Source organism: Symphodus melops (assembly GCF_947650265.1).
Source record: "Symphodus melops genome assembly, chromosome: 12".
In the NCBI taxonomy this organism is placed as follows: Eukaryota; Metazoa; Chordata; class Actinopteri; order Labriformes; family Labridae; genus Symphodus; species Symphodus melops.
In genome coordinates, this window is record NC_136702.1 from 782,447 (window position 1) to 805,930 (window position 23,484).

The following is a 23,484-nucleotide window of genomic DNA, read 5'->3' on the forward strand; positions in this document are numbered from 1 at the left end:
GAGTCGATGAGCTGAGGCATCCAGTTATCAGGCCTCATCAGCATGTTGTCTGAGAAAAACAGGAAGTCCCTCACTTCTTCTGACTTACATCAAAAAAATAAAAAAAACATGCAGCTCTTTCCTCCCTTGAAGATCTCGACAGATCTGATACGGCTGCAGCAACAAAGCCTGAAACGATTCTGTGTCTCCTCGGATACAGGCGGACTTTCATCCTGAACGGATTCATCGACACACTCGTTAAAAAACCAGACGGAAACTTGTTATTTATTAAAGGTCACATGACCTCCTCCTCCTCTTCAGGTGAAATCAGTGTCCTCGCTCCTCTTCATCATGTGTGTGAAGTGTGTTGTTGTAAATCCACTCTGATCCTGTATTTGATCATGTCTATAAACCCCTCTATTTCAGCCCTGCTCAGAACAGGCTGTTTCTGTGTCTGTAGCTTTAAATATGTAAATGAGCTGTGTCTGACCACGCCCCCTCTCTGGAAGGGCTCGGGTGTACTCTGTGCTTTCTGGCTCCATGTCCTATTGTTTACGGTGAGAAGGCAGACTCAGAGGGCAGAACAAACACCTAGCTGTGGGAGTGTCACCCACCTGGGGGAGGGGCTACTGCCCTTTGTGATGTCATGAAGGGAACATCTCCAAACGGCCTGTTTGAGCAGGCAGAAGACGGAGAGGATGGACTTGTCTCATCATTGGGGGTTTGGAGACAGACATGTTAGAGGAACATGGAGAAGCTTTGGCAACACTGGGAACCACTTTACACCGACCACTTCGGCTACCCAACGATTTTATTACAAAGTTTTGGATGTTATGAATCGATTTTAAATCTTAGAAGAGAAGAATCTTGATTTTTACATCAATCGACCTTCACTATTCATCCTTAAAGGAAATAAGAGGTGAAATATCTGGACGTGTTTGTGATTCTATTTCCTGCAGATTGACTCGATAAAGGACAGGAAGACGTAACTCAGCAACAACTCCTGAACCTCTGCAAACAAACTCGTCTCGTGCATGGTCACACATATTTCCACATGTTGGTTCTCACACTTGTTTACATAATTTGGGAACGAGGTCGGCGTGCCAAGGATTAGAATAATGTTATTAATCACTGATGGAATGTGCAAACCACAAAATCTTACGGACACGAGATTATCAGACAAGCAGCCTCTTTGTGGGAACACTTTCGTACGATTCGCTGATTCTAATCAAGTTATGCTAAATCTTTTTTTTCACATCTCGGGAAACTTAAAGTGAAACTAATTATGAGCACGAGCCTGAAGAGGAAGTGAAACGAAGGACCGAACCGTGACATCATCTCGTGTTGTGTTACGAGACACTTATGTTGAAAATAAGATTCCTGAAACTTCCTCAAGAAGCTCCGAGGTCCCAGGACGGGTCGGACGGCGTGCTCGTCGGCTCACACACCTTTAAGGAGCTTCTTGCTCTGCTTCCTCACTCTTCTGTTTTTATTCTCTCAGGACGTCTCTGTCCCAAACGCTCGGACACAAACTGGGAAAAAGCCTCCTGGAATCTGTGGCAGAGGGATTTAAAACATTCCAGGAGCTGGAGTCCTTGAATGTTTTGAAGACTAAAATGAAAGACCTGGACGCAGACTCGACAGGACGTCCATGTTTGTGTCTTGAACTGCTGACTCACAGATTTGACTCATCGATGGTTTTCCTCTCTTAATGCAAACTTCAGTGTTCGTACTTTGTCTCCGTCTGTAATGTCGTGTTTTCGTCTCTCTTGGAATAGAGAGAGGGGTTTTTTTTAACTCAATGGGACCAACTTGTTTCAACAAAGGTTAAATACAAAAACCATTATTTTACACCTTATTTCATCTAGAACCTGTTTGAGCTGCCAATTAGAGGATTAAAATGTGCTTTCCCACATATCACTGTAAAAGTCTGAATTTATTGCAATTTGTATTTTAACACAATCAGAATATTTTTTATAAATAGCTGTGTGTAGTTAGTGCCCTTCAGAGCTGATAAATCAGGAGGACATGATGCAAACACACAAAGAGTGAAAGATAAATAAAGAAGCTTTATATCATGTCATTTATATATTTAAGAGCAGTAACCCAGCTGTGTCCCCGGGGTGGACAGGACTCAGTGAGGATGCTTGCGGAAGGAAACGGAGCAGGAAGTATCAGAGAAGAAGTGGGCTGTCCTAATTATAACGGAACACCGAAAATTAGAACCATAAAAGTCTAAATCAGGACGCACAGAAAGGTCCAGGTCCCTGCAGCTTTATGAATGAATGATGTGTAATAATGATGCTTTCCAGACGGACACACGTCCGTGAACGCAACACAAAGAAAAGCAGCGATATTAAAGATGCATGTCTATCAAACAGATGTTTAATGCTAAGCTAACAGCAGCTAGCAGGGTCTACCTGGTCGGCCAGTTTGAGCACAGCCATCTCTGGGTCAGCTCCGGCGTCTCATCCACTCGCTCCCCGGCCCCGCTGCACCATGCACGGGGCGCTGCTGCGCCGCTGCCCCGCTGCTCGCTCCGCTCCTCCCGTGGGACTCCCCCTCGGCTAAATATCCAAACAGCAGGCTGGATGATGAAGAAGAGGATGAAGGCCGAGCACCACGGCCAACATCAGCCCCGCTCCGGTGACGCTATCTGCGGCGGGTCTGCTGAGCCCAGGCGGCCGCTCTGGAGCAGGATCTGCGGGACCCTCCGGAGTCAACAATCCACATTTATGTCTCCTGTTTTATCTGTTCCCTTCTGCACGGAGCTCCCGGGAGTCTCTCCGGCCCATACACTACCTTCTCCCCCCGCTGAAGCCTCCTCCTGCCCGGTGTGCACAGACACAAGCCTCCCGGAGCAGCAGCAGCCTGAACTCGGCTCAACGCAGATCGACACACAGGAAGTTGTTGCCTTTCTCTCCTCCTCCTCCTCCTCCTCCTCCTCCTCCTCCTCTCAGATGCAGAAGTGGAGGAGAAGCTTCCTCAGCATCAACCTCCTCGCTGCTGCCACCTGCTGGATGCACAAAGAAAGACACAAACACACCAAAGGCTGCAGCATCACGAAGTGCAGCTCATTTCACATGTTCAATATTTAATGTTTCATATATTTTTATGGACCAACAACGACAATTTCAGGCCCCATTTGACCCCATGCAGATGTGATGAAGAGGACCAAGGTCTGTTTCTAAAGCAGAGAGGAAGTTTGATGAGTCCAGAAATATCTCAGTAAGTGTTTTAAATAAAGGAAGTTACATCTGTGAATCCCAGTTCTGTCCCTGCAGGGAACACATGATGAACACAGGTTTCCTCCCGATGTTGACTCAACAAACACAAAGCAGAGTGTGTGTGTGTGTGTGTGTGTGTGTGTGGCTCAGCAGCTCAAACGAAATGTGCAGAATTTATGTTTCTAATGTGGAGAAGAAAGTTCACTTGTTTATATTCACGTACAGACGGTTTACAGCTTGGGGGGGGGGGGGGGGGGGGGGGGGGGGTGTCGCTGTGATACGTTAGAATAAATCTTTATTGTCAACAGGAGGAGAACATTAACCTTCAACTCTCCAGAAACTTCCAACAGCATAAAAGCATCCAGACAGTCAGAAACCTGCAGAGTTCACTTTGCACCTCATGTTCACATGTAGTTCACATGTAGTTCACATGTAGTTCACATGTTGTGGGTCAGTAGACTCTCAGGTTACTGAATGCATGTTCATGATTTCCCATCATATGTCCCCTTTAAAATATGTTCTGTAAGTATGTTTATGATTCTCTGCTTCATTTCTTTGACCTGTTCAGTTTCAGCCTGACGGAGCCGTGAGCGTCACATGACCAATGTATGTAGTTCACACATTAGCCACGGAGCAGAAAACACACACACACACACACACACACACACTGCGCACATGTGACCGGGTCAGGTTAACCCTTCGCGCGACCCACATGACCAATCAACCCTCCATTATTTTTAAAACAGCAATATCTGTAAGGAGCTGAAACTTTCTATGGAACACAATCAGGCCTCTGCTTTTCTAGGAATATCCCTCACACACACACACTCACACATACACACACACACACACTCTCACACACACACACACACACTCACACATACACACTCACACATACACACACACACACACACAGAGTCTGGCAGCAGAATCTGGGTCAGAGCGCTCGGCTGTGCAGCAGCAGTCATGTTGAATGGAGTGGGGGAGGTTCTTCTCTTCTTTGTGTGTCTGAGCGCTCATGCATTAATGTGTGTTGGGTTTTTTTTTTTTTTTTTTTAGTGAGAGTGAATTCCTAATTTAACCATCAGACATGTTACAGAGAAAAGGAACTGGGACACTCAGGGAGGATTTCAGAAAGACTGATGGAGTCACGAGACCTCTTTAAACATCCACTTTCAAACTAAAAACAGCTGCAGAAGGTTACTGGACTCAGGCTGTATATTTGTTTTTCTCGTCTTCTGAGACTCAAAACACTTTCACACCTACACATTCACACACTGATGGCAGAGGCTGCAGGTCACACCTACACATTCACACACTGATGGCAGAGGCTGCAGGTCACACCTACACATTCACACACTGATGGCAGAGGCTGCAGGTCACACCTACACATTCACACACTGATGGCAGAGGCTGCAGGTCACACCTACACATTCACACACTGATGGCAGAGGCTGCAGGTCACACCTACACATTCACACACTGATGGCAGAGGCTGCAGGTCACACCTACACATTCACACACTGATGGCAGAGGCTGCAGGTCACACCTACACATTCACACACTGATGGCAGAGGCTGCAGGTCACACCTACACATTCACACACTGATGGCAGAGGCTGCACGTGTGCCACATTTTAAACCCGGAGGCCGAATCATCAGGTTTCAAGTTAGTGTCTGGATTCTCCCAACAGGAAGTAAACCCAGCTCCTCGTCTCCTCCCAGACCAGTGCTGTGATGCCAGAGGGCTCCAGCAGACCTCTGATCCTTCATCCAATCAGAACTGCTGAGTCATCAAAACATTCCCCCCGTACAGTGTGTGTGGATGGAGACATGAGCTAATCACACCTATTTGGTTTTTTGAAGCAGGCTGTAAACATGTTCATGTCTGCTGTAAAAACAGGCTGTTTGAATGGGTGTGTATGTGACTTCCTGTGCTGCTGCTGCCAGCCTCTAGTGGACACTCCAGGTACTGCAGCCTGCCTCTAGTGGACACTCCAGGTACTGCAGCCTGCCTCTAGTGGACACTCCAGGTACTGCAGGATGTTACACTTCAGCATTCATGTTTCAAAATAGGAAGTTGCTGCTCAGGTATAAATAAAGTCTGAGCTGTAAAAAAAGGAATAAATCAGTCAGACAAAAAATGACTTTTATACACAATTATTTTATTTGGTTAAATAAAGCAACCTAATGAGAACAGAGGGAATGGGGGGGGGGGGGGGGGACATCTTTGTGTAAAGGGAGCACAAGGCTGATCTGAACACAAAAAAGAAAAACATAATCCAAATATTTAAAACATCGTGATGACGGCTGCTCGGTTATCTTCGGAGGAGGTCAGCGTGACCTCGGCCTTTCCTCGCAGAGACGCTCAAAAAACAGTCAAAATAAAAAATACATACAGACTCTACAGTGTCCCTTTCTTTTGTTTCTCCAAGTTTTCATGCTCTGTTTTCGTTAAGGTGGCATCAAAAAAAGGGCAGAACGAGCTAAAACTAAAACCTGACTGAGTCGACGGTGCGGAGGAGAAAAGAACGAAGGATATTAAATCGTATTTACAAAGAGTACTCGAGCTCGTAGCGCACGTAGATGTTCTTGTCGTCGTTGTTGACCTGCGGGTAGTGAGCGATGAGGGCGTCCTGCGAGCCGATGTAGATCGAGTTGTAGATCTTCCAGTAGACGTCTCGCACCTTCCTGGCTGGATGGAACAGACCCTGGAGAGAAACAGCCAAACAGGAAGTCACGTTTGATGTTTTAGCTTCACAACTTATAACAGCTTCTGATCCCTTCTGGTCTCTACGTGTCAGCTCTGTGATTGGCCGCTGGGTGTAGCCCCGCCTCTCGTCTAATGACACCCGGGTTCTTACCTGTAAGCAGTACTGCAGCATGCGGCAGGGTCCGATGGCGACCCTCAGCCCCTCCAGCGCGCCCATGACGGCCTGGATCACATGAGGTGACGTCTCAAACACGTTGGGCCAAACGTAGTTCAGCAGGTGGTTCAGAGAATCCTCACAGCCGAAGCCGTAGACGCCCAGAGACATGTGCTGGACCACTGCGCTTGCCGTCTGTCTGTGGACCAGGTCTCTGCAGGAGGACGCAAGTACGGGTCAGAACATTTCAAAACGACCTTCAAGTTTGACCTTGTGTGATCGACCTTCTTCCTACCTGTCCATGAGTGCGTCCTCCAGCAGCGGCGTGACGGCGTAGATGTAATCTTTGCCCATCTCTCCGATGTACTCAAACAGAAAGGAGAGCGACTTCAGGACGCCGTTCTGCACGTTGAGCTCCGGGACGCGATATTCGTTCATGAGCGCCGGCAGCACGGTGAAGGGCGAGCAGGTCTCGGCGACGATGGCGATGGCCACGGTGGTGCAGACTCTGTTCTGACGCTCCTGGACTTTCAGATTGTTTAACAGCGTGGCCAAGACGTCGTGAGGGCTGAGAGGACGGAGCGAGCAGGAAGACGTTTCAAACATAGACAGAAGTAACGGCGAGGATGAAGAACACTGAATCAGATCTTCAGACACCATGAGCTCAAACATGAAGGACTCGAGGACACTCACCCGATGGCTTTGGCGATGTAACCGAACGTGTTGACGGTCGCTCTGCGGATCGCCTTCTTGTGAGCCTTCAGCAGCTCCAGCAGCTCGAAACAAATCCTCATCCACTCTCTGGCGGAGACGTACTCGGCACCCCTGAACACAAACAGGAAGTTAGAGAAGAAGAACGTCGGGCGATTCATAAAGTCACATCGAAGAGGTTTTATAATCGCACTGACCTGTCGGCGATCCTGCCCACCAGGTCGATGCAGTTCTCCTGCACTTTCTCGTGTCTGTTCTTCAGGATGGGGGTCAGACGAGGGAGCAGGTCTTTGATTGGTGGAGTCATCTTGTGCATACCTGCAGTGAAACGATCAAACAGCCAATTACACGTCTGTAAACCTGCACGACTCCCTAACACGGGTTGACATGCAGTGAAGAAGGAGACGTACCGATGACGTTCACGATGGCCTTCAGTGCTCCAAGGATGCTTCCCAACACCTCGGGGTATTCCTCTCCCAGGTACTCGTACAGCACAACGCCCAAGTGACCCATCAGCTTCTCCTGCAGACACAGAAACAGACGCATGCGTTAGTTTATGAACACGTAAAAAAGAAGAAAGTATGTTTGCACTTCTTCATCCTTTACCTCCTGGCATGTCTTCATGACCACGGCTGTACGTGAGATCAGATCAGCGGCCTGCTGACGGACCTTGGCGGACTTGTTGTTGAGACGCCACAGCACCGTACCGCAGATCTGAGGCAGGTAGGGCTTCACACGTTTCCCCAGGGCGTTAACCACGGTGCCGAAGCCGTTCAGCATCACAGAGTCCTGCAGAGACAGAACAAGTGTCACAGCCTGAAACAGACGCTCTGCAGATCGATCAAAGCGGTCAGGGCGGATCCTCTCACCTCGGTCGTCTGCTCCTGGAAGGCGTACAGGATGCCGTCGATCAGCTGCTCCTCCAGCTTGTGGTCGATGTCGGCGGCGCCCAGGTTTCCCATGATTTTCTCGATGGTTTCCATCACCATCTTTCTGTACTGCTCGGCCTCATCTTTCAGGTCGTCGACGATACGAGAGATGATCTCTGCTGCTCCCACTTTGTTGGCCAGCTCCACCGTGGTGTCCACCAACTGACCAGGAAGTGTGTGTTAGACAATCCCATTAACCATGAATCATAAACACACCCGGGCTAAGGATGCTTGAACATGTGAGCTCAGTGGGTTGTATGCATGCATGTTTGAGTGACTGTAACCAACGGGTGCAGGGTGAGAACAGACGGGACATGGAAGTCAGGTCTGCTAGCTCTCGTGTTGGTGTTACTCTAGCGAACGACTAGCCCTGATCTGACCACGGATTGGTTGAACAGGCGAGAATAGTTCGCAGGGGACAGCGTGCGCATATTCAGCTGATAACATGAAGGTCAGTTCGGTATCCGTGATGTCACAGAAGTAAACGAGTCTCTTTCTGCACTTATGCAACACAAACTGCTGTAAAGTCGGAGCAAAGTCGACGAGGTAAGAAGCTTTCAGGAAACTCTGCGAGCTTAGGAAGGAACTAAAGGGAGTTTATGCAACAAGGTCACGATGACGCCGTTAAGACTGGAGAAAGGTTTGAGCGTGCTGGATTCATGAACACACGTACGGGACCATGACCTCCTGTCTCACCTGTCTGTAGTTGCGTCTGTCCAGAGCCATCCTGTGCTGCCAGAAGTGCTTGAAGAAGGGCGGCAGGATCTCAGTCTTTATGTAGTTGGCTTCAACACCGTCGGTGCCACAACACTGCTTCACCACCTGCAGGGCGCAAAACACCACGAGAGCAGGTCAGACGACTTCAAACGGACGTGCAGCAATTTATTTATTCTGCTCAGAAAACAGGAAGTGGACACGGGGTCCTGAACCGTTTGGGCAGAAGACCATTTCCAGCATGTTTTACCTTGAGCACAATCTTCTTCATCTCCTCGTCGGGCGACTGGAACTCTCTGATGAGGATCAACATCACCTCTCTGGTGTAGTAGTTGGCGTACTCGGCGTCCATCAGGGGGATCAGGTAGCCGATAGCTTTCAGGAAGGCAGCCAGACCCTGGTGACAGATGAAGTGTGAGTACAGACTCAAAGATGGCGTGCCATGTTGGACGTGATGATGAACGTTATCTGTCTGATGCTCCCAGCAGAGTTTTTATCGTCTTTCTTTCTGACCTCGTCTGACAGCAGCAGCTCCTCAGAGGAGACTTTATAGCAAGTAAATATTCACACTGCAGCCACAGTCAGGCTCAGTGCTGGGTGTGGATCTTGCATTAAACTTCAGTCATATATTCAGCTGCAGGGTTTTTGTTTGGGTTTCTCACCTTTCCTCTGTGCTGTCTGATACCCTTCCACAGCGGCTTGAGGACCGAGTCAAAGGATTCGATACCGTACGGAGTCGCAGCCTCGGCCAAAGCGGCGATAGCCAGGGCGCTGATGGTCCTGACCTTCTGCTGCTCGTCCACCAGACCTGCAGAGCCAATCAACCGACAGGAAACAGTCAGAGCTCCGATTTAGAAATATTACCTGAAGAGGTTGGACTTCACAGATGTGCGTGTTAACTGACCGTGTTCGATGATCTCCACCAAGCTGCGGAGGTGGGGCAGAATGGCGCAGCCCATCAGGATGGCGATCTGCTGCACGATCTTGATGCCCGTGTGCCGGGCCTGCCACGACTTCTTACTTTTGCACACGGCCTTGAGGAAAGGCAGGAGGGAGGGAATGCCCAGAGCGGACGCCACCACGGCGAAGGCTCGGGCCGTGGTGTTTCTCACGTACTCGTCCATGTTGTCGATATCGGGTCTCATCGTGGAGATCATCGTAGCCAAACCTGCAGCCTGAGCGGACGGGACAGAGACACGTGTCAAACATGTAATCGCTGCGAGAGATGGCGCTCACGGCTTTGACAGGAAAACAACGACAGTGTTTGTAGGCTGAGATGATTAATATGTATAAAAGCATAAAAATCTGAGTGTAACCAACGGGTGCAGGGTGAGAACAGACGGGACATGGAGGTCAGGTCTGCTAGCTCTCGTGTTGGTGTTACTCTAGCGAACGACTAGCCCTGATCTGACCACGGACCGGTTGAACAGGCGAGAATAGTTCGCAGGAAGTGGAAAAAAAAAATTGTTTGACGTTACCTTTGCCAAGTTAGAGATGATCTCTCTGCCTTCCACTCTGGCGTAGTAGTCCTCATCGATCAGCAGCGGCTCGATCACCACCAGAATCTGAACACGTAAAACATGGGCGAGTTAGCGAGCGCCTCGCTCACACACACACTCTCACACACACACACACACACTGTTAGAGAAAGTGCTTTCACACGGAGCCTACCTTGTGCACGTATGGTCGAACCAGGTCGTCCAGTTTGTAGAGAATACGGTCGATGACTTTGACCAGCAGATGGCGCTCCTGGTCCTCCAGAGTGGGCGACATCAGGAGAGGCAGGATCTGGTTGAAGAGCGGTCCCGCTCCGAACTCACGAGCTTTATCCGTGATCTGACGCAGAGCAGCCTGGAGAGGGAGAGACGGTCAGGGACGAGTTTCACCACACACTGAATCACATCACGCTAAAGGAAGCCATCGTCGTCTGTCCGCTGCTCTCAGCAGATCATGACGGTCGACACTTCGACCTCCACCGAGAGCAGCAGGAGATTTTTTAGCAAGTAAATATTCACACTGTGGCCACGTGGAGGCCGAGTGCTGGGTGTGGATCTTGCAATAAGGAGTATTTTAAGAGTTTCACATTGTTTCTAGATCTTTACATTTAGAACTGATTAAAAGTCTTTTTTTTAATTAATCGTGCAGAAGTAACGACGACACACCTTCCTCATGGGTGGCGTCCCGTTCTTTATCTTCAGCAGCAGCTTCATGATCTTCCTCTCTTTCTGTTCCTCTGGGCTCAGCGTGGACTCGTCCACCTCGACCTGTCATACACATTATTATTATTACACACGTCCATCATCACACACATCCAGCGGTGGATCTCTGTGGATACACGCAGAGACACGACTCACCAGCAGTTTGTCAAAATACTGGATGTCGTCAGGTTTGAGGAAGGGGAGGTTTCCTGACGGCTGGTCGTTCATCTGTTTGGTGGTGCGGTCCTCGACCTGCATGTGGAAGCCCGTCATGCCGCCGATAGGAGTGGGCGTGGCTGAGAGCTTACGAGCCGGAGTTCGGATTGGCACGTAGCCTGCCGGCGGAGGCAAGACCTGACGGGGAGGAAATTTAACTGTCAGCACTATTTATTTTTATTTGTAATGAAATCTTCCCTCTGAGTTTGTAAACGGGACACGAACCTTGTATCCCTCTGGAAACATGGCGTCAAGCTCCTCATCGGTGAGAGGTCGGTTCCTTTCATCAATTTCTCTCTCCCACCGCCACGCCTGCAGCTGCTCTGGGGTCATGCTCATCAGATGACCTGAGAGCAAACAGGAGCGAGATTGTTAAAAACACTGACAGAAAACGTGAAGGGGCTTATTGGGTTTGTTTCATCGGTTACTTTGGACATAACTAGAATTTGCACAAATACAAAAATAATGAAATTCTTCTCCACCTGGTGTTGGGGTGGCCATGTTCATAGCTGGCGTTCCTATCGGAGTTTTCCCCGGGGTAAGAAGTGGCGTCGAGGATCCCATCTGACTCGCAGGAGTTTCATCCCACCGAGACTTCCTCTTACTGGCCCCTGGAGTCGGAGTCTCGCCGACCGACTCGTCTCCCCTGTCCGTGCGTGGCGTTTCAGCCCAGCCGCTCCCGTGACCCGGGGTCTCTCTTTCTGTCTTTGGCGTCTCGTCCCAGCGGTTCTTGCGAACGCTTCCTGTGGCTCCACCATGTCCGGGTGTGGCGTGGCCCGGCGTGTCCCTGCCAGGAGTGGCGGCACCGGCAGGTGTGTGGCTGGGGGTGGGGTCCCACATGCGTGAACTTGGGGTGGCTCCAGGGGTCTCACTGCCTTTATTGCGGCCGGGGGTTTCGTCCCATCGGCTGTTTGAAGGCGTGTGTGCAGGGGTGTGTCCCGGAGTCTACACGGGTACAAATTAAAAACACAAGTGAGACAACTTTCATCCTCACAAACAACATTTCTGTTCTCAGTGTGAACGTTCAGCTGGGAGAGTCGGGAGCGTCCGTGTCTCACCTCAGACGCGTTGTCTGCCTGGTCCCAGCTGGACATCTTTTTGGGCGTTGTATTCGAGGGGGTTTGGTCCGCTGTCTGGTCCCAGCGACGCTTACGTTTAGCGGCAGCTTGGCTTGCAGCAGAACCGTTGACCACCTTCAGGTCCCCAGATTTGGCCTTCTCTGCAAGCTGCAGACGAATCTCCCTCTGCAAACCGACAGCGTCAGCGTTAGGATGGATAACAGACTCCAGAGAAAGAGCCTGCACCTAATCACTCTGTAACTTTTATTAATCTGACACTGTAGCTGCTAGCTTGCTCAATCAGTGTAGCCTTGTGTGTGCTTCAACCAGCACTGGTAGTGAATCCATTCTGTGGCAGAACACCGGTGCTTGTTTACCACCCGTCTCCCAGTAGACACTCACCTCCTCTTTGGACAGGTTCTGCTCCAACATGACGTCCACGTACGACCTGATCTGCATCTTGGGGTCCGGCGTTTTGCCCCCTGCGCGAAAGAGCACCAACAAGAACAGAGGACACTCATCAGTTTACACTCCAGAGACCCCACTTCATACAAACACAGCAAGCACAAACACAGCCAGCTAACCCTGACTCTTTTAACCAACAGATTAACTTACATTCCTGTTTGTTTTTCTAAAGAAACAGTCCTTCTTAATTACATACAAATAATACAGTTGTCTTTCTTACATACAGTCATAGCATTCTAATGAAAAACAAGCAGATACATAGAGAGAAGAGCTGAGTTTGTGGTGCTTTCTTTAATGTGGATTAAGAAGTTATAGCCATCACTGATGCAGGGGTCCTGGGCTGTGCTCTTCAGAATACGTACACTTTCAGTGCCAAGGGTCCATCTGCAGTCAGACTTCAACCGGCAGAAAAGAAGCCTAGAAAATTTCTCTTTACCATTAGTAACACTTTGGAAAAGGGTTTGAACTCACACACAACAGTATACCACCTGTGATGCATTGATTCATTGCACTCAAAAAAACAAAAAAAAAACAGAAGCATCTTCTTGGGACATAATGTGTGACCCTGTGGTAGACTCCCCCCTGTATTTACACTAGCAGATAAAAATCAAAGTCAAGACTTCCAGTCTAAGAATGACATTACTACAATACAAAAGTAAATGAGGCAAATAAGTGAAGATAAATCTCTTTAACATGATGCCAGAGCCAGGCGGATCGTCTCATTTTTAGATCTTGACTTTCAGGGAAAAGATAACTGCTGAAAAAAGGCAAATATGTAAATATTCAAAGTGAATGCCTCGTGAATTTGACTTATTTTTGAAAGCCAAATAAATAGACTTATAAGGCTCTTATAAGGGGGGTGGGGTTGAGGTTTGTTGTAGCAGGGCTGCATCTGATTCCCCTCAAACAAGCAGCCAGTGGACCCTGACCAAACTGACAAGATCCCTGTGATCCCCATAACCTACACAGGATGAGTTGCTGCACCCTTAACAGAGTGCAGTACAGGACTGGCAAAGCAGTACTGCTGTAGGAGAGAAATTAAGGACAGTTAGTATGGGCCTGTGGTATTGTTGTACACAATTTTTCTTGATAACATATTTCTATTTTACAGAGAGAGTTGTAAAATATAAATATATTTACACAACAACTTTGTACAAAGAGCTCTCTCTACATGCAGGCTTCAGATAAGCCCTAACTAGACCAGACCTGATACACTCAGGTCCTCTTTAGTTCATGTTGTCAGGGGGAGTGAAGATGCACTATCAATGGAGAGAAATCGACAAACTAACTGTCTCGTGTGTCTCGCCTGTTTGCTCTATCGACGCCTTTTTACAGGCTATTAACATTCTCCTTAAGTTCCCTTAAAATAGCTGCAAGACTGATGTTTGATTTCCATTTTTTTTTTTCAATTCATGTGGACTTTAATGTATAATCAGCTGGGTCCCATCCTCAATGGGCCTAGAAGTATCAATCCTGGAACCTTAAGAAGATCTAGCGTCACCTAAAATATATCATTTCATCGTCATGCTCTGCGCTGAGGCCCAACGAGCGCGCGCGTGGTCTTAGCTACTAAAGGTAGGCCTGGGCGATAAAACTAGCATGATAATTATCACAATATCATTTTTCTCATTACATACTCAGCCAATCATGTCCCAGGGGTTTGGGTAGGAGGGCATATAGTTGTTTGGAGGGGGCATGGAAAGACCGCTGTAAGGAGAGCTGAGCGAGCAGGAGAAAACATCTTTGACGTGACAACCTGAAAGGCGGCTCAGCTTTGGAGATGTTTCGGATATTTAAAGTCCACAAAAGAATAAACAGAGTCACGTGTGCTATAAACTGTGCCGGAGACAAGTGCGGCTAAAACGGGCAAAGCCACAAACCCTTTCCATTGTTTGAGACGATATCGCTCGGTTGAACACAGCGAAGGACAGAAATGACCAAACGTCCCAAACGAGCGTGAACGGATCCTCAGCAAGCAGCGGGCCAGTCAGTGTTACTGCCCAGAAGCTAACTGTCAAATCAGCGTTTTCCAGCTCCGTGCACCGAGCTGATGATGGTGAAATGTTCCTCTCTCGTTTATCACAGTTGGACAATAAAGAAACATTAAACCACAGTAACCATCTGGTTTCTTCAACTTTCACTCAGGAGCAAAAAAAATCAGACCATCAATTTGAAAAGAAAGAAACATTTGATGTTTATTGTGATAATATCGATATCGACTGACATGAAACTTTAGTCGATATCTTTATGAAACTTTATTTAGTCATATCGCCCACGCCTAGCTTCTTTTTTGGCAGAGAATGAGAGAAATCAGGACGACTAATGAGACTGTATTCAGCTTCCAACTCTGATGTTTTTATAAGAGTCTGACGCTCTTTCCACTGTGTCGTTTATCTCTTTCTAATCTCAACGTGTCGGAGCTAAGTTCATTGCCAGGTGGATTAATTACACTACGGTCAATCATCAAAGCTTGAATGGCTCTTCTAGAGAGTCCCTGCACTGTCCATCACAGTCTAGCCTGAAGCTCAGATGGGATTGTTAACCCTTCGACTCACACACAAACCATCTGCGACCCACGTTTATTAGGTGAACTACTCTGAACATTAAACACCTAACCACCTCTCCCACTGAACAGTGTGGTAACCCTAAAGTGTGTTTTTTTTATTTCACCCCCCGAAACTTTCATCTTTCCACATAAACCGAGCCCACACTAACAGTTTTTTCAAAGTTGATGTAAAATGGAAGGACCAAAAATGTTCCTGGACCACAGAGGATTGACCACAGGGAAGGTAAAAAGTCTGGGAGGCAAGCTATTGCATTGTGGTCGAAGGGTTGAACAGCAAAACTACGGGCATGAAACCATTGGTAGTCATGGGGGAGTCACATCTAAAGTGAGCCGTGAAAAAAGGGAGAAGGAAATGGTGTAATGAAGCTTTTAAAAAAAATAGCTAAATTTACCGTCTGCAAAAGGGTCGTGACGCTCAGGCGAGATGATCATCTGTCTGCGCCGTGCTTTGTATTCATCCTCACGCTCTGCGATCTTCTGAGGACGGTGCTCTGCAAATGGGTCATACTGCAAAACAAAGACGGCGAATAGAGTGTTAGTGCATTTCTTAATCCAAAACAAAGCTGGTGCAGACAAACAAAAACAACACTCACCTGCTCATCTGGCTGAGGGATGGCATTGAGAATGGCCACTGGTGCATGGTACCCTGGCTTCTTTTGTCCCAACAAGCTTGTCGTTGAATCTTCTTCTTCATCCTGAAGAAGGAGAGAGACAAAGGAGTCTAGTCAAATCTCGCCAACACGGCAAGACTCTCCTAGCTCGTATACAACAGACAGAGTGGAGCAATCAAGCTCCTCATAACGCTGCGACATGGCACGGAGAAAAAACACTCAAACACTTTTAAACCTCAAGTTGAGAAACACTTACCTCCTCCTGTTCATTTGCTGCAATAGATGTGACATATCCAGCAAAACGACTGTCACTGCCTCCATAGATCTCCTGGTCAAAAAATCCAGTCGAGTCTAGGCCCACTCCCTGATCTCCTTCCTCCAGCAGGGTGGCCTTCATCCCCTGGATCTCCAGGATCTGGGCCTCGATATCTAGACCAGACAAGTTTATAAGAAGAGCATTACTCCTACGAAATGCCTTACAGAGTTAAAACACACAAAATATATTCAAGTTTAAATCAAACAACTGCAAATGAAATCCAAACACTTTATTAGGCAGCACCAGAGGGTTGATTATTTTTGGGCAGATGACGTCTTGTCAACGTTGAAGATGTATTTTTTTAATATTTAATGAGTTTGTATTATCTGTCTAAATTGTATTGTAAAGTAACTATAAGTGACGTCATAAAGGCACATCATTTACGTTTGTTTGCGTCTTTAAGTGCACGCGCACATTAAACTTTAAGACACATCAAGATTTATTTTGAAAGTGAACAGTACATAAATGATCGCTCAAATCTAAACGGACTGTTCTGCAAGCTCAAACAAACTATAAATAAAAAACACCGCAGAGCGCGAGGCGTATGTGCGCGTGCTGTTGATGAGTGTCGCTAATGCTAACCTTGTTAGCCGTTTGAAAGCTTTTTAAAGTCAAAGTTGTCCACACTAAATTATGCACAGTCGTTTATATTCTAAATGATATGTGTTTCGGATTATGGATCTGAAATCGAGTAAATTAAACCAGAAACGCGCTAGAGGCCGATTTTAATCGGCGGTTAGATCAGACACTCAGCGCCATTATCTGAGTCGACGTTGCGTCGTTTCACGGCCTGCTGCTTTAAAGCGTTTTAATCATTAAATTATACCATAATCAAGAGATACAGGCATTGCAGCATAACTAAAAAATTTTAAGACACATCTGAGTCCAAAGACGAAGAAGAAACCTCTTCTTTTACTCTTTTTTTTAATCATTTATTTACCTTCGTGCGTTTTCGCGATCTTCGCCATTTTGGTGCTGGTTGTTCGACTCTGAAACCGGAAGCTGCGATAATCCAGACTTCCTTCTTCTTTTTTCTTCTTTGTTGGTGTTTATTGGCGGTTGGTGAACTATTTTAGAGGTTCATCCCCGCAACCGCCTGGACTGGAAGGTGGAAAATAAAAATATAAAAACAATAAATAAAATAGGTTAAATTATCTTCTATAATCAAGTTTTATTCAGGCATGTTAACAAGGCTTCATGTTTTTTTTATTTAATACTTATTACTATCAACCCCACATTTCCTTGGCTCCCCCTGATCTGGACCATAGATGAAAATAAATAAGGTTTTTAATAAATATATACAGTCTATGGTCTGGGCCAAAAAATTTCACACAGATGCAACAAAAAGTGTCTCGTAGCGATGAAAAGAGAAATCTTAAAGGAGATCAAAACGATGAACAAAGAGGAAGTCATGTCAATAATAATTGTGTATAATTTTTGCGAGCTTTCTCATAGCAACATGTTGTGATGCGTTGATATTTAATTGAGTATGGTTGTTGATATACCAAAAGAGTTATGAAATGAAGTAAGGTTTTCGGTTTTGTTCTGAGACGACAACAACGCATAAAAGCAATAAAAGTGAGTTTTAAGAAGAGATTTAAAAGTCGTCTCTGAGTCTTATTATATTTCCATATTATATTGAATGTATATATTATATTATATTTATATATTATATTTCCACTCAAATACTCAGATAACTGCCTTTAGTATAAGATCACCTAAAAAAAGACGGTGGGCCAAGTTTGAAATGTTTAATGTGGTGATTCTGCAGGTGAATCACCTTTAAGATCACCTGAGCGTACCCCGTATGTAACCCGAGCCAACACATCTCGTGACATTCCTGCGCGTGAAAGTTCGTGCATGAGCGAGCAAAACGCGTCAGATACTTTCAGTTGACAAACAATAACTCCAGCCAATGAAAAACTCTCAGCAAGGCATGGGTTATCCAATCACAGCCCGACTTTGACTGTAGACGTCACAATAGGGGCGGGGCCAATCTGTGGGCAGGGAGGTCCGTGTATTTGGGATCAGAGTGAAGAAATCCGTACAGAGAAGATGGCTCGGGGAAGTCGGAGCTTGAGAAAAGTGGCCGAGTGCTTCAAACAGTTTCCCTCAACAGCAAAACGAGAACTACCGACTAGAAACAACGTAAGGTAAGTTATTTCACTTTTTATCCCTCGACTGAACCGGGAAAGTTCAGGAAAAGACTCTCCCCAGACTTGGTTTAAGTGTCGCCGTGGTACCGAGTTCACTCTTAACATTTTCATTTAGCATATTTTGTCTTTTAAGCTGAGTAAACATGCCAACTCGTCAAACGAAAGTTCATCTCAGGTTTCGGTGTTTCGGTTTAACGGGTGACCGTGTTGACTGGTGACTTTCAGCCGGACGTGTCCCTCGTTGTCATGGTTACAGTGTCAGTAAAAAACACACAACAGAGCTTCTGCGTGTAGTCTCTCATCAGAGACAGATCTGATCAGTTCATTATTACTTTAATAGAAAGAGATAAACAGTGAGGCCTTCGTGAGGACTGTAGTCTTGTTACACAGCTGGAAGTCTCCAGATAACACGGTCACTGTTTTCACCACTACACCGGTAACTGTCGTAAAGCGAAACTAACTCGTTCACTATTTTAATTAAAGTCGGCACGCTTTATTGGTATGGATGTGACAAATAACATATAATAACAAATAATGATTAGGATAATAACGCAATCATTACGATAAACAAAATCAATAAGGATATTAATTATAAAATAATCTGCATAGTGTGTGTGGATTGGTTGTGTGTGTGTGTAAAGATATACAGGACCTTGTGTGTGTTTGTAAGTAGCCTAATCATGTGTTTGTATGACTGTGTGTGTGTGGTTGTGTATTTTAACTATCTTACTGACGTCATCTGCCTTGTTGTCAGGCTTCCGAAATCCTCCAGCATCACAATCACTTACTTCAAGCTGCTGTCACTTTTCTCTCATGTGTGTGTGTGTGTTTGTGTGTGTGTGTGTGTGTGTGTGTGTGTGTGTGTGGTAAGTCAGGTAAACATGGCATGTAAACGTTGTTGCTGCTGCTCTGTCACCTGAGCAGATAGTGTAATCACAGGCAGACACACACTTTTTGAACCACAAGCGCCTGTGAACAGGTTTTTGGGGGTGGGGGGTCGAGAGGACTGATCCTCAGAGTCAAGAGGACGACTGATGTTCTTTTTCTTTTTTTTTTTTTATTCACCACGATTTGGAAATGATTCCAAGTTTCCTCCAGTGATCTTTTTGGTTGTTAATTTGCCTCCTCGTTGAAGCTGTTTGCACATCCTGAAAATATCGACAGATAGTGAGAGAGTTATTCACACATGGACCGCACAGCCGGAGACTCTCCCTGTCAGACGGGGCCTGAGGACCTGACAAAAAAAGAAGCAGAAGTAGCAACAGAGTCCTCCACACCAGTGGTTCCCCAAGTGTGGGTCAGGACCCCCCTGGAGGGTTAAAGTTAGGGGGGGTCGTGAGATTCCTCAAAAACATAATAATGCACGAGAAATGTAATTTATTACAATAAATAATATGGTGATGTTTGGGCTATAGTGTGGTGATCTAATGCCAACATTAGGAAAGTCCCTATAGTTTAATGTTTTAACCTCCTGGGACAGGGGGGGGGGGGTTATAAACGACCTCTGATTGAAATGTGTTAATTGGCTGAATCTGTCCGGCCTCTGACGCTCGATGTTGAAGGTTAAACATGCACGCCGCCCTCCTCCTCTTAGCCACGACCTTTCATACACTTGCATGGACCTGGCAGTTTTAAGGTCAGCGCCATGTGTCGGCCGTATCACCTTTCAGTTCATAGTAGTGAACGGACTATCTTTGAAGTGACCACGAGTTTACAGGCTGCCCCCGCACGCCATGAGAAGCTTGTGTGAGTTCAAGCTAACGGTGTCATTGATATTCCCCTCACCGCACATGAAGAGGTTACGTAACGGCTGCTTTAATATGCACGGCGAGCGCTGTCCTGCATCCAAACCATCCGGTGCCAGGGACATGGTGGAACAGGGCGCCGCAGGTGCTGCTGGTGACAGCCGGGCACAGTGTACCAATCAAACAGTGACACAGATACCAGTGTGGCGAGCAGACGGACACGGTGACAAGTTCAGCTTCACGGCGCCAGAGAAGAGTCGGTCCAGGAAGGTTTCTCATTGGTCCGTTCTCCTCGTCGCTTCACCTCTCCTGACGCACGTCGATCAGTTTCATACCTGCAGGGAGCTCACATGTTTCAGCAGGATCGTCGCTGCATCACAGAGCGACTCAGCCTGTTCTCTGACCTGCCATACATTCAGCACGTGTAGAGAAATGTAGGCAAAGAGTCGGCCGAGGTTCACGAGATAAGATCTGTTCATCTCGCAGGCCGAGACGTTCACAGTGTTACAGCAGGAGAAAATCACACTGTGCAAAAACACATTTTAAAAAAGATAAAAAATATAAGTGTAGGAAAAAAATGCATCAAAACAATAATTAAAGAGTTCATAAAATATGCATCAAAAAAGTGACAGTAAAGTCATTTTCAGTGTGCCTCAGATAACTTGTTTTTGTTTCTGGTGTCGAGTGATAGAAACCGGTCTCGGTCTCGAGACCACGTTTTGAAGGTCCTGGTCTCGCCTGGGAATCAGACTGGGTGGGTTCTCTGTCACGTCATCACTGAGACGAGAAGGAGAACTAATAACTTCAATTCATTCTGAATCGGGGCCTGACCGGGCCTCGGATCAGTCTGGTCTCAGGTGTGTCTGGGTCTGGACCGGGCCTCGGATCAGTCTGGTCTCAGGTGTGTCTGGGTCTGGACCAGGCCTCGGATCAGTCTGGCCTGCGTGCTGTCAGATGTGTACGTTGATATTCGTACAGTTATGTTTAATGATTGACAGCTGATAGATGAGTGACAGGCAGCTTGTTGATGTGGCGTGGGTGTTCAGGAGGTCACTGAAGCCTGCAGTACATTTACAGTGTGTGTGTGTGTGTGTGTGTGTGTGTGTGTGTGTGTGTGTGTGTGTGTGTGTGTGTGTGTGTGTGTGTGTGTGTGTGTGTGTGTGTGTGTGTGTGTGTGTGTCCCATTTTATTTCAAAGACAAATGTTTGGCAGGAGTTGCGAGAAGGTTTCCACGTAGAGACGTGGGGGGGGGGGCTTGGTGAGGTCACATGGTCATTTCTTGTAGCGTGTTGGAGACGTGTGCAGACTCTTATTAAAGTGTGTCAGGCTGATTGAGACTGACCCCGCGTCTCTTCCTCTCCTTTGTTTTGTAATCAGATACCTGTCGTCATGCGGGATCCTGATGACCCGCGTGCCTCCGCTGATCGCCGCCATGCCGGGCCGAGGCGCCGCGCTGCCTACACGCAGCTTCTTCAACCTCGCCAACTCGCTCTCCAAGAAGAAGGAGTACTCAGAGAGACGCATCATCGGGTGAGGACAGCAGGCTCACAGCGGGCTCAGTTCACAAACTCCCCGAGGATCAGCAGGAAACAGAAATGAGATTCTCAGGCCAAAAAAAAATATAATAATAATTAGTTTGAAGAAAGTGCAGATTGACGAGGATGAATAATCCCGGTCTGACATGAGCGACCTGAACATGATCACACACTTGGGTTGGGGTGTTTCATGATGACATGTTCTGCTTACCTCGCTCTCACCTTCACTCTGTCTCTTGTGAGTCTCAGGCCGAGCACACGTTGAGTCTGTGCTGCAGCTCGACTTCATGTTTCTCTCTGAGTGACGCACCGAATGTTCTCTTTGTTCCAAGAACAGCTCATAACACTAATCTGCTGTATAAATAGACTCAGCTGGACTCATGAACTTATATAACTGAGCTTGATATCTTCCTCTGAGTCCCCTCGTCTTCTTCTCTGAGCTGAACTCTTCACTTTATTCTCCTCCTCTCTTGCACGCCCTCTCTCTCTCTCTCTCTCTCTCTCTCTCTCTCTCTCTCTCTCTCTCTCTCTCTCTCTGTGTTTCCACTCGCTCCCTCTCTGACCCACTTCTTCTTCTTCTTACTGGGTCAGGCATGTTGAGTGTTATGTCAGAGAGGCGGCTGACCCAGTTCTACTTGCTGACATGCACGCTGGGAGCTCACGGCTCTTCTCCCCCCCCCACCCCGCGCCCCCCCCCCCCCCATCAGGTATTCCATGCAGGAGATCTACGAGGTGGTGGCCGGGGTGGAGAACTACTGCCACTTTGTGCCCTGGTGCAAGAAGTCTGACGTCGTGTTCAAACGAGCCGGCTTCTGCAAGGCCAAGCTGACTGTGGGCTTCCCTCCCGTGGTCGAGAACTACACCTCCCTTGTGACCTCAGTACGCCCCCACCTGGTCAAGGTGAGGTATTGCATCTCAGTGTGTGTGTGTGTGTGTGTGTGCACATTTTCAGATCTAAGTTTCTGCAAAAGTTTCAAGTCAGATTCAGCTGCAGAACGTTTGCATTTTTTAAAAACTCCACTATATGATATTTGAGCTGGTGGGTTTATGGGAACACATGTATCTCAGTCTCTTCAACAAGCTAATTCAAACGCTTCCTTTTTGGTTTCAGGCGTCCTGTTCAGAGGCTAAACTCTTCAACCACCTGGAGACGGTTTGGCGCTTCAGTCCTGGTCTCCCGGGTTACCCTCGAACGTGCACCGTGGATTTTTCTGTAAGATTTCAAACACAAAGATGAATGTGCTTCAGCTCCTCTGTGAGCACACACACACCGCACACACACACCGCACACACACCACACACACACACCGCACACACACCGCACACACACCGCACACACACCGCGTGTCTGCAGCTGCCGTGTTAGATTTCACATTGGATCAGTTTCACACACGCTGGGACGTCTGACGTGCGTCCCCACTGTTTGACATTCTGCTGCTAACTTTGTCCTCCCTCTCTTCCTCCCCTCCAGATCTCCTTCGAGTTTCGCTCCCTCCTGCACTCGCAGCTCGCCACCGTCTTCTTCGACGAGGTGGTGAAGCAGATGGTGTCGGCGTTCGAGCGCCGCGCCTCAAAGGTGTTCGGTGCAGAGACGCAAATCCCGCGCGAGCTCATGTTCCACGAGGTTCACCACACGTAGCGCCCCCCCCCCCCAGACCCCGACACACAATGCCCGACCCCAGAGAGACAAAGAAGAGACTGGACGTGTTTGAAACCTGCAGTGCCTTTCTCACATCTGACCAAGTTCACCCCCAACAGTCCACCATCTCATGTTCTTATCAAAAACACTCGTCGGTGCTAACAACACATGCAGCATTTTATTTTTATTTTTTCTTCATTTCCATTCACAGAAAATTATAACTCCATGTCAGGTCACGAAACTCAGCAAGCGTCAGCCACTCTGATTTCAAGTTTGCTAACAGCGCTAGCAGCTAGCTGCTGTGGGTAGCTCCCGTGAAACAAACTACGATCTTCGTGTTTGAGGAGAGAAACTTCTCCCACCCAGGAGAACGATACAGAATGCATGATGGGAAATGTGCACAGATTATTGACCTGGTGGCTCCTTCATTGAATCCTCTCGCAGGATTGAAAATAGACACTGTGCACTGATTAAGTACCAAACAGACGATGCAGAGGTCCAGAGTATATATTTTTTAAAGATTTATTTTTGGCATTTTTGCCTTTTTAATAGA

The 23,484-nt window shown here is 47.3% G+C and overlaps 3 protein-coding genes across 7 annotated transcripts in view; 1 reads left to right on the plus strand and 2 right to left on the minus strand.

Moving 5' to 3' along the window:
* Positions 1 to 3,052, minus strand: part of ankrd44 (ankyrin repeat domain 44) — a 20,045-nt gene extending 16,993 nt beyond the window's left edge. The window contains 1 exon segment of the mRNA XM_079358056.1: positions 2,400 to 3,052. Coding sequence (XP_079214182.1) covers positions 2,400 to 2,426 — 27 coding nt within the window. The 5' untranslated portion in view covers positions 2,427 to 3,052.
* A 2,297-nt stretch (positions 3,053 to 5,349) lies between these two features.
* On the minus strand, positions 5,350 to 16,907 carry sf3b1 (splicing factor 3b, subunit 1). Of its 5 annotated transcripts, XM_079358013.1 has the most exons (24): positions 16,797 to 16,907; positions 15,797 to 15,969; positions 15,523 to 15,624; positions 15,322 to 15,436; positions 12,301 to 12,380; positions 11,899 to 12,084; positions 11,323 to 11,785; positions 11,066 to 11,187; positions 10,781 to 10,978; positions 10,589 to 10,690; positions 10,098 to 10,277; positions 9,905 to 9,991; positions 9,331 to 9,601; positions 9,089 to 9,234; positions 8,677 to 8,823; positions 8,409 to 8,534; positions 7,653 to 7,874; positions 7,390 to 7,572; positions 7,194 to 7,305; positions 6,981 to 7,101; positions 6,766 to 6,897; positions 6,368 to 6,640; positions 6,070 to 6,286; positions 5,350 to 5,916 (listed from the first exon to the last, which is right to left on the minus strand). In XM_079358013.1, the coding sequence occupies exons 1-24, from the start codon at positions 16,822 to 16,824 to the stop codon at positions 5,758 to 5,760; spliced, it is 3,945 nt and encodes a 1,314-aa protein (XP_079214139.1). In that variant the 5' UTR covers positions 16,825 to 16,907; the 3' UTR covers positions 5,350 to 5,757. The 5 variants fall into 5 exon arrangements, 4 of the variants coding, with proteins under 4 accessions (XP_079214139.1, XP_079214140.1, XP_079214142.1 ...); XM_079358014.1 differs by lacking the exons at positions 15,322 to 15,436; positions 15,523 to 15,624; positions 15,797 to 15,969; positions 16,797 to 16,907 and adding an exon at positions 12,726 to 15,297; XR_013780285.1 differs by lacking the exons at positions 5,350 to 5,916; positions 6,070 to 6,286; positions 6,368 to 6,640; ... (13 more) ...; positions 11,066 to 11,187; positions 11,323 to 11,785 and adding an exon at positions 12,726 to 12,780 and having other exon boundaries at positions 12,070 to 12,084.
* A 926-nt stretch (positions 16,908 to 17,833) lies between these two features.
* On the plus strand, positions 17,834 to 23,235 carry coq10b (coenzyme Q10B). The gene is made up of 5 exons (XM_079358035.1): positions 17,834 to 18,009; positions 21,135 to 21,287; positions 22,000 to 22,192; positions 22,404 to 22,505; positions 22,764 to 23,235. Exons 1-5 carry the CDS (start codon positions 17,912 to 17,914, stop codon positions 22,929 to 22,931), a joined length of 714 nt encoding a protein of 237 aa, XP_079214161.1. The 5' UTR covers positions 17,834 to 17,911; the 3' UTR covers positions 22,932 to 23,235.
* The last annotated feature ends 249 nt before the right edge of the window (positions 23,236 to 23,484 follow it).